The sequence below is a fragment of the Orycteropus afer genome, unplaced genomic scaffold, assembly GCF_000298275.1.
Source record: "Orycteropus afer afer isolate SDZICR_OR568_19922 unplaced genomic scaffold, OryAfe1.0 scaffold00572, whole genome shotgun sequence".
In the NCBI taxonomy this organism is placed as follows: Eukaryota; Metazoa; Chordata; class Mammalia; order Tubulidentata; family Orycteropodidae; genus Orycteropus; species Orycteropus afer.
This window is the reverse complement of record NW_006922159.1, coordinates 1,240,222-1,251,100: the sequence shown is the minus strand read 5'-3', so window position 1 is coordinate 1,251,100 and position 10,879 is coordinate 1,240,222. Positions and strand designations below refer to the sequence as shown.

Below are 10,879 nucleotides of genomic sequence, written 5' to 3'. Positions count from 1 at the left end.
GGTCTGTAGTTTTCCTTTTGGGTGATGTCTTTTCCTGGTTTTGGTATTAAGGTTATGCTTGCTTCATAAAATGAGTTAGGGAGGATTCCATCCTTTTCACTACTTGTTTTATGGATACAAAATTTTCTCTTATCTCCTGTGAAGATATTTGAGACTAATTTTTTTAAAAAAGTTCTCTCTGCTTTCTATATTATCTCTGTTTTCTCTGTGCTTGTTTGCCTTGGTCACTTCCTCCTAGCCAGAGGCTTTCTTCAAACGCGTGACTTCTTGGCTCCTTGGTTAAGAGGGAGGAAGGAGAAGGTGCCTAGAAGCTCAAGGTGCTTGGAAGGGCTCATGGACGGTGCACTGTACTGGGGAGGAGGGCTCTGAGCTGGCTTTACTCTGGAGACCCCTGCCTTCCAATGTCAGTGTCTGAGGGTCTTCTCTTTGGGGCCTTCCGTCTCCTGTCTGGGCAGTATCTACCTTGCTGCCTGCATTCTGGGAACAGAGAGAGGGAATGGGTTGGGGGATCACCAGTCCACACATAGACTTTCACACAATCCTTCCCTCCCCTGCTGTTCTCTTAGCCTCCACCCTCATTGTGCTTGGTGTCCCCTTGACTAAAGATCTCCATTAGCAGTCCTTAAGAGAGGATGCCTCATTAACAGAACAAAGAAAAACCTTTTCCCAACTGGGATTACATCCTTAGGTATGTTGGTAGGTGTTGTTGAGTAGATTCCAACCCATAGCCACCCCATATGACAGGATAGAATTCCCCACAGGGTTTCCTTAGCTGTAATCTTTATAGAAACAGATCACCAAGTCTTTCTCCCTCAGAGCTGCTGGGTGTGTTCGAACCACCAGCCTTTTGGTTAGCAGCCAAGTTCTTCACTATTGGGCCACCAGGGCTCCTTTCCACAGGTATAGGGTTTAGGGTTCCAACATATATTTTTCAGGGGGACATAATTCAATCCATAACAGGTGGGATAATTGTTTCTGGCTCTGAGATCTCCTTCTCTGTTCACTTCTCTCTCCTTACATCAGTCAGATTAGAACTGTGACCTGAGTAAGGTACTGCATCCCATGCTAATCCCTTTATAATTGATTGGCTGATCCCATCAGACCACATCATAGGGGATGATTACATCATTACCTAACTACCAAATCCATTAGCCACTCCATGGAAGGAAGATGGGGTGATAGATCTACTTCCATAAAAGATTTACAGCCTGGGAAACCCAGCGGGGGTCACTATGAGTTGGAATCGACTTGATGGCAGGGAGTTTTTTTTTTTTTTTTTTAAGAGCAGAATGCTTGGTAAAGTAGAGGGTCATTGAAAAAGGGGAAGACCCTAAACAAGATGAATTGACATAGTGACAACAGTGTGCTCAAGCATAGTAAGGATTGAGAGGATGGTGCAGGACTGGGCAATGTTTCATTCTGTTGTACACACGGTCACTATGAGTCAGAGCTAACTCAGTGGCACTTAGCAACAACAAGAGCAACATGGGCAGAATTCAGACACCCATTCGCCTCTTTCAGACACCCATTCTCTCCCTCCTACCGACAGTCTTCATCAGAGAAAGGAGTGGTCCAGGAGAATGGAGAATGGCTCACTTTACAGAATCTGTGTTGAATTTATGATGCCTTACCCAGAGGTTCAGAGACACACTCTGATGTGGAACAACAAGTTCCTTACCCCCTGTCGTGAACAGCCAATGATCACAACAGGTTGAAGAGGGAAAGCAAAATGTTTACTGAGTATCGATACCCAAGGAGACAGAGAGAATTACTTCTCTAAAATATCTGTCTCCCTGAGCAAAGGGATGAACATGATTATATAGGGAAATGGGAAGGAGGTTGAAGATCCCTTGGACTGCCAGGAATGCCTTTGTTCTTCTCTTCCCAGACTCAGCATCCCTCTTCCCAGGGTCATCTTGCTCCATAGGTTACAATTTTTAGCCACGACCAGTCATGGGAGAGGGTTAGGCTTAAAAGAACACACAATTGAAAATAGCAAATCTAAAGAACTCAGCATCTATAAAGAAGTTGCCTATTCTATTTACTTAAAAGAAAGCAAAAGGGAGGCAAAAATAGTAAGTTAGTCACTATGATTAATGTCTACTTTAATCATGCCTGCTAGGTGTTAAAGTTCTGCAGTTTTTAGTGAGAGGCCCCTTTGACCTTCCACTTCCGCCTTCCACAACTCCAGGCTGTTTGAGGATGAAAAGCTCTCTCCAAATATCAACAGCATCACCCATGTCATGCATGCTATCCCATGAACTTAGAGGTATATTGACACTTTTGAGATTCTGGAGGGTGGTTTTAATGGTAGAGATGGGAGTGGAGGCAAGTTACCGCATTCCGATGGCACTCTATCTTATTACCATAGCCACACAGTTCTGCCTTCATCCTGTGGAGTCTTGGTTTCTGAAATGGGTGGAATGCTGTGGCATTTCATGGTATAACAATGAGCCCCCAAATCCGTTTGGAGAGAAATGTCCATCTCAGACCAAACACAATGTGGGTATGTTGAGACTAGCAAATACTACCAGATTTTCTTGGGAGGGGGGCAGGGTGGATATCCCGAGTTTTTTCCTACTGACAAAGGAGGCCTGGTGGCTCAGTGGTTAAGTTCTTGGCTGCTAACCAAAAGGTTGGTGGGTTGAACCTACCAATGCCTCTGTGGGAGAAAAGACCTGGTAATTTGCTCCCATAAAGTTTATAGCTAGATCCGGAGCAAAGAAGAGTGAAGAAAATCAAAGACACAAGGAAACAATTGGTCCTGGGAGTGGTTGGCATAATTTCCCAGTCAATTGTTCAACTGGCTGATAACTTCCCTGGGAAAAAGGAAGCTGCTTAATCAGTCTTCCTTCCCCTGGCCTAGATCACTGCTGCTAAAAAGTATGGGTCATGGCCTATGCCTGTCTGCAAAATGTTACCTGTCCCCAGAAAGAAAAGTACAGAAGCTAAGAGGAAACTTTCCAAACTTTTTATAGAAGTTTGACATCACTGAAACATTCAAACAGCATCCAATTTGAGCCGCTCTTTGTTTTCTAAATTTCAGTTTTCTAGTAATAATTTTTTTTAAAAAAAATTGACTATTTTTTCCATTTCCCAAAGACATTTTAATCATTCCAAACAGAAACCCACCAACCACCAAAGCCAAAGATGAGGAAATTGAAGACTTTTACCAACTTCTGCAGTCTGAAATTGACCGATCATGCAATCAAGATGTGTTGATCATCACTGGTGATTGGAATACAGAAGTTGGAAACAAAAAAGAATCACCAATAGTTGGAAAATATGGCTGGAGATTGCGTGATAGAATTTTGCAGGACCAATGACTTAGTCATTGTAAATACCGTTTAAACAACACAAATGGTGGCTATACATGTGGACTTCGCCAGATGGAGTACACAGGAATCAGATTGATTTCATCTTTGGCAAGAGGTGATGGAGAAGCTCTATATCTTCAGCCAAAACAAAGCCAGGACCTGATTGTGTAACAGACCATCAACTGCTCAATGCAAGTTCAAGTTGAAGCTGAAGACAATTAAAACAAGTCCATGACAGCCAAAGTGTGACCTTGATTATATATATATCCCTCCTGAATTTAGAGACCATCTCAAGAATAGATTTGATACATTGAACACCAATGACCAAAAACCAGAGGAATTGTGGTATGAAATCAAGAACATCATCCATGAAGAAAGCAAAAGGTCATTAAAAAGACAGGAAAAGAAGAAAAGACCAAAATAGATGTCAGAAGACACTCTGAACTTGCCCTTGAATGGAGAGTACCTAAAGCAAATGGAAGAAATGACAAGATAAAAGAGGTGTACAGAAGATTTCAAAGAGCACCTTGAGAAGATAAAGTCAATTATTATAATGAAATGGGCAAAGACCTGGAGTTAGAAAACCAAAAAAGGAAGAACATGCTTGGCATTTCTCAAGCTGAAAGAACTGAAGAAAATATTCTAAGCCTCGAGTTGCAATATTGAAAGATTCTGTGGGCAATATATTGAATGATGCAGGAAGCATCAAAAGAAGATGAAAGGAATATACAGAGTCACTGTACCAAAAAGAATTGGTTGATTTTCATCCATTTCAGGATGTGACATATAATCAAGAACCACTGATACTGAAGGAAGAAGTCAAAGCTGCACTGAAGGAATTGGTGAAAAACAAGGCTCCAGGAATTGATGGAATACCCATTAAGATGTTTCAACCAACGGATGCCCCGCTGGAGTCACTCACTTGGCTATGCCAAGAGATTTGGAAGACAGTTTCCTGGCCAACTGACTGGAAGAGATCCATATTTGTACCCATTCCAAAGAAAGGTGATCCCACAGAATGTGGAAATTATTGAACACTATCATTAATATCACATGTAAGTAAAATCTTACTGAAGATAATTCAAAAACAATTGCAGCAGTATATTGACAGACAGCTTCCAGAAATGCAAACTGGATTCAGAAGAGGACGTGGAATGAGGGATATCATTGCTGATGTCAGATGGATCTTGACTGTAAGCAAAGAATACTAGAAAGATATTTATTTGTTATGCAAAAGCATTAGATTGTGTGGTTCATAACAAATTATGGATAACATTGAAAAGAATGGGAATTCCAGAAAACTTAATTGTACTCATGAGGAACTTGTACATAGACCAGGAGGCTGTCATTTGAACAGAACAAGGAGACACTGCGTGGTTTCAAATCAAGAAGGGAGTGTATCCTTTCACCGTACTTATTCAATCTGTATGCTGGGCAGATCATCCAAGAAACTGGACTATATGAAGAAGAACGTGGCATCAAGATTGGAGGAAGACTCATTAACAACCTGAGATATGCAGACAACACAACTTTCCTTGCTGAATGTGAGGATGACTTGAAGCACTTACTGATGAAGACTGAAGACTACAGTCTGCACTATGGACTACACCTCAACATAAAGAAAACAAAAGTCCTCACAACTGGACCAATAAGCAGCATCATGATAAAAGGAGAAAATACTGAAGTTGTCAAAGACTTCATATTACCTGGTTCCACAATCAACACCAGTGGAAGCATCAGTCAAGACATCAGACGATGTATTGCATTGGGTAACTCTGCTGCAAAAGACTTCTCTCAAGTGCTGAAGAACAAAGATGTCTCCTTGAAGACTAAGGTGTGCCTAACCCAAGCCATGGTTTTTTCAATCGCCTTTTATGCATGTGAGAGCTGCACAAGGAATAAGAAAGACTGAAGAAGAGTGGATGCTTTTGAGTTGTGGTCTTGGCAAAGAATACTAAAAGTACCATAGACTGATAAAAGAACTAACAAATCTGTCCTGGAAGAAATGCAGCCAGAATGCTCCTTGGAAGAGAGAATGGCCAGACTTCATCTTACCTATTTTAGTTGTGTTGTCAGAGGTGACCATTGCCTGGAGAAAGATATCATGTTTGGTAAAGTGGGGGGTCAACAAAAAAGGGAAAGGCCCTCACAAGATGGATTGACACAGTGGCTGCAACGATGGGCTCAGGTATAGCAAGGATCGTGGGGACTAAGCAGTGTTTTGTTCTGTTGTACACAGGGTTGCTATGAATCAGAGATGACGCTACGGCACCTAACAACAACAACAACAACAGAAACTCAGTAACAAAACCCAAATCTACTGCAGTTTGACTCATAGCAACCCAATAGGACAGAGTAGAACTACCTCATAGGGTTTCCAAGGCTGTAGATCTTTATGGAAGCAGATGGCTACATCATTCTCCCCTAGAGTGGTTGGTGGGTTTGAACCATCCACTTTTGAGGTTGGCAGCCAAGCCCTTAACCACTGTACCACTAAGGCTCCATATGTTGTTGTTGTTGTTATGTGCTGTTGAATCAGCCCTGACTCATAGCAACCCCTCTTTGGGTTTCCAAGGCGGTATTACTATGGAAGTAGATTGCCCCATCTTCCTTCTGAGGAGTGGCTGGTGGGTTTGAACCACCAGCCTTCTGGTTAGCAGTCAAGTGCCTTAGGCACTACGCTACCAGGGCTCCCAAGGCTCCATATAGCTTATTCCAAAAACTGAACCCATGCTGTCAAGTCAATTCTGAATCATAGCAACTATAGGACAGAGTAGAATTGCTGCATAGGGTTTCCGACGCCATAAATCTTTATGGAAGCAGACTGCCTTCATTGTTCTCCAGTGGGTGGCTGGAGGGTTCCAACCTCCGACTTTTGGGTTAGTAGCAGAGCACTTAACACTGTGCCACCAGGGCTCCTGCCTTAGAAACCCGTTATCTTTATATAACTTCCTCTAGTGATTCATTATTTATTTATTTTAAAGTATTGGAACAGATTGGAAATAAACAAACCTATCCCTTCTGCACATAGAGCTTGTGAAGCACTGATCGTGATAACACCAAAGTAATCTTAAAACCAACTAAAGATCCAATTAAGGAAAAAAGGGGAAGAACCTTATCAAGGCTGATTGCAAAAATGAATTAGCTACAAATCAGAGGCTGAGGAGTTGGCAGCATTTCCTTTATTGCCTCAGGACAGAAATGCCAGTCTCCCTCCCGCTAGCCCTGCGCCAGCTCAGAGCCTGCAAGCCCTGACCCTGGGTCCTGGTTGAAGTTCAGAGTCCGGCCCCTCCACCCTCAGCCCCTGCCAGCGCCTCGCCCGCGCCATCCGGGCGGCGCCATCTGCCGCTTGCCGTAGCGCAGGCCGAAGGAGTTCCAGTTGTAGGCGGATAGGTCCTTCTCCCGCTGCACCAGCACCGCGCCCCGGGGTGAGGGGGTCAGGCGACTGCGGGGGGCGCAGAGGCCTGGCCGCTGGGGCCCGGCAGGGCCCTCGGCGGGCGAGCACCACGACGCCTCCCGAGGCCTCAGCAGGGCAGGGCCGGGCTTCTTCTCTGCGCACCGCTGCTCCCCGGGGTCCTGGAGGGCAACGGGTCCAAGGCGCGTGCCTAGGACAGAAAGCCACAGGAAAAGGCTTCGATGAGGCAGCGATACGTGAGTTCAGGCAGCCGGGAACACCTGCTTACATCCCCATCCTATGCTGCCCTTTTGTTCCTGGGCTTCTAGGAGAATCTAAGCCCAGTGCCTGCAGAACCATCATGACCCTCTTAGCTTAGGTGGTTAGCCGATTGGTACCTCCTCCTTCAACATGACTTTGATTTTAAATGTTTACCAGAGTTATCTAAAATATCTTTTACATTAAATCCCTTCCTTTTGGGAAGCAAACAGGTTATAACTTAGAATTAAATAAAACCAAAGCGTTCGCTCCTCTTCTTGGTTCATAGGAGTCCCTGTGTGGTGCAAACTGTTACCCATTTGGTTGCTAACCTAGTCTACCCAGAAGTACCTCAGAAGAAAGGCCTGGTGATGTACTTCTGAAAAATCAGCCATTGAATAACCTATGAAGCACAACTCTTCTCTAACACACATAAGAATTAACTATATGACCCTATGTCTTTGGGTCAAAGATGGCAACTGGTGTTTTCTTGGCTCATTAGCTGGCACTACATTAGGCTTCTCTACTGGGTGTGAGAGGAGCTCTGGTGGCGTAGTGCCTAAAGCATTTGACTGCTAACCAGAGGGCTGGCAGTTCAAACCCACCAACCACTCCTTGGAAAGAAGATTGGGAGATCTACTTCTGTAGTGATACTGTCTTGGAAACCCAAGGAGGGGTCACTATGAGTCGGATCCGACTCGATGGCAGTGAGTTTGGTTTTTGGTTTGGTTTATTGGGTGTGAGCTCCTTGGGTCAGGGTGGGGGCAATGTTCATTCATTTCTATCCCTGAGAATGGTTTAACAGTGCCTTGCATGTAGTATGGCCTCAGTAAATGCTTGTAACTATGTAAAGTCCAAGGAAAAGCATCTAGTAATAGAAATCAAGAAAGTGGAGCAGTGGAGCTAAATCTATTGTGCCCACACTCTCCTGAAATCTAGCTCTGTTCTCTTGATAACAGTAATTATGACCTTCTCATAAACTGTAGGAAGAAGCTCTGGTGGTGCAGTGGTTAAGGCATTTAGCTATTAACCAAAAAAGTCAGTGGTTCAAAGCTACCAGCCACCCCATGGAAGAAAGATGAGGCAATCTGCTTCTGTAAAGATTTACAGCTTTGGAAACCCAAATGGGGGTCACTGTGAGTTGGAATTGATTTGATGGCAGTGCTATTTTTGGTAATAGGCTATAATAAGGAGCTCTGGTGGTGTAGTGGTTAAAGACTCAGCTGCTAACCAAGAGGTCAGCAGTTCAAACCCATCAGCCATTCTGTGGAAGAAAGATGAAGCAGTTTGCTCCCGTAGAAATTTATAGTCTTGGAAACCCTACAGGGCAGTTGTACTCTGTCCTGAAGTATCACTATGAGTCAGAATCAACTTGATGGCTGTGGGTTTGGTTTTCAGAATAAGCTATAAGGAGCCCTCGTGATGCAGTGGTTGAGCACTTGGCTGCTAACCGAAAATTCTATGGTTCGTACCCACCAGCCATGCCATAGAAGAAAGATGTGGCAATCTGCTTCCATAAAGATTAAAGATTATAGCCCTGGAGACCCTATGGGATAGTTCTTTGTCCTGTTGGGCTGCTGTGAATTGTAATCAACTCGAGGGCAATGGGTTTGGTTTTGAATAAGCTATAGAAGGACTCAATGGAGAACTGGTATTATTCGAGTCACCACCCCATTCCTGGTATAATTTCTCCCCTTTATACTGAGGGTTTGCAAGGCTAATTTAGAAAGGCCCTCGGAATGCATGGCTCATTGAATTCACTATCATTGTTGGCATTAAGATAGTAGAACTCACTCAGGGTAGACAACAGTCCCAGCCAACTGTGGCAAGCGATCAGTGGAAATGAGGGAGGGGACAGAGTATCATTTGGGCCCAAACCAAAAAACACTAGTTGCCTTTGAGTTGATTCCAACTCATGGAAACCTCATGTGTGTCAGAGTAAAACTGTCCTTCAGTTCAGTGTGTGTGTTGGAGGGAAGGGTTGCCTTTGAACCCTGTTCCTCAGTGCCCTGGCACATTTTGGAGAACAAGAGTGTGTGCAGGTCCAGAGTTAATAGAAATCTACCTGGGAAGCCCCTTCTACCCCATACCCTACCTAGGGCCAGGTTAAGATGGGTAGGGAGGATGGCAGCCTTCCCAACTAAGCTCACTATCCTGTAGTTAGGATTACTGCCCAGGCTATTGGTTGTGGCCTCACCTAAACCCTTCTGCCAAAAAAATTCTGTGTCCTTGGAAGTGGAGGGACAGCTTCCCTCACCCAGAATGAACACCTGATCCCAGAAGAGAAGACACTTTTAGAAAAAGACACTCAGGACCATGTTCTCTTTGGGCATGTCCAATAATATCAAAAGTATATGTTCTTAGTTCTATAGATGGAGGAACTGAGGTCCAGAGGCTAAGCCATTGGTTATAGTTTGCTCAGAAAGCTGACAATCAAGCAGCACTAAAACCCAGGAGTCCTGACCTGGGTACCAGCACTGTTCTGCTCATACCACTCAGCAGGCATGCTCTTGGGGAGCTCTGGCACCTGCTGGGCTTCTGCAGTGTTTGGCTGAGTGATTTTGGGGAAGTTTCTTTACCTCATTGGGCTTCAAATTCTCGAGCCCATCAGTTTCAACTCATAAGCTTGGCAGGTATTAAGGCCCTGTCCTTTCGTTTTGGTTCATTTTTTTTTTTTTCCAAATTCCCCATAGAGGGTCTGAGATCACTGCTGAAAGAACTTGCATAGTAAGTGTCTTCCCACCAGATGTGCATAGAGAGGTGGTTGTTGTAGAGCAGAGAACACAATGTGAAGAAACCGTGAAGACGCTTGGGGGTTAACAAGCTCCTGAACCTCTGTGAGCCTTTTGATGCTCATGGTCATTGTTGGTGCCATGGAGTCAATTCCAACTCATAGTGACCCCAAGTGACAGAGGGGAACTTCCCCACAGGGTTATCTTGCATGTAATCTACAGAAGCAGATCTCCAGGTCTTTCTTCTGTGGAGCCACTGGGTAGGTTAGAACCACAAATATCTTAGTTAGCAGCCTGGAATTTTTCTGCTGCACCACCAGGGCTCCTCCTTCCTGCTGCCCATAATAATGGTAAACCATCCTTAACTTGCACAGTTAATGGGACTTGAATGAGTTGCATATGTGCCAATCTTAGGTTTCCATTAAATGCAGTGTTCAACTCATATCAATAGACTAGCTATAGTCTGAAAATTATGGTAAATCTTAATTTACAACAGCTCCCTCCTTCCCACATCCTTTCCTAGACAGTTCATACCTGTGGATCGAGGATCCTTGGCAGGAGCCACCCTTTCTGTTGTTTCCCAGAAGGAGGTGGCACAGAGGAAAAGCAGTAGCTGCCAAGAAACAAATGAGTTCATCCTGGTGAGAATAGATGGGCCCTAGAAGTGCCCTGAGGAGGAGACAGAGAGGGAGAAAGAACTAGGTCAGGCATCAGCTGTGGGTTGGGTGCTGAGAGCATATGCAGTCTGAGAAAGGACGCCTGCTTGTCTTTGGTGGCTCGCAGCGGAGGGATGCATCATGGAAATGCGATAGAGTGTAGCTAAAGCTGAACTGACGCTAGGTGAGGATCATCTAAGAGGACTTCCTCAAGAAGACGAGGCCAGCAAGGCTAGGAAGGAAGGAAGGAAGATGCTAATTTGGTGGAAGGGGCAGAACTACTCACTGGGAATGGCCAGGGTACCATTTGCTTGAGAGGAGGGTAGGAGAAGTGAGTGGGTTGCGAGTGGTTCAGGCCACCGATTGGAGAACTTCAAGGTCCAAAGTTCTCTCTGGAGTCTGGGAGCAGGCACCTCTTCCCTCTGTGCTGTGCTCTGTGTGACTCCATACATCCTGTGCACCACTCTCCCCATTAGAATGTACCAGCCTGAGCCTGGTCCAGTCCCTCCTTCTGTAATAGAA

At 44.7% G+C, this 10,879-nt stretch overlaps 1 protein-coding gene across 1 annotated transcript; it reads right to left on the bottom strand.

The window, feature by feature from the left end:
* Positions 1-6,614: 6,614 nt before the first annotated feature.
* On the bottom strand, positions 6,615-10,338 carry KISS1 (KiSS-1 metastasis suppressor). Its single transcript, XM_007956024.1, has 2 exons — positions 10,236-10,338; positions 6,615-6,922 (listed from the first exon to the last, which is right to left on the bottom strand). Exons 1-2 carry the CDS (start codon positions 10,336-10,338, stop codon positions 6,615-6,617), a joined length of 411 nt encoding a protein of 136 aa, XP_007954215.1.
* Between the last annotated feature and the right edge of the window lie 541 nt (positions 10,339-10,879).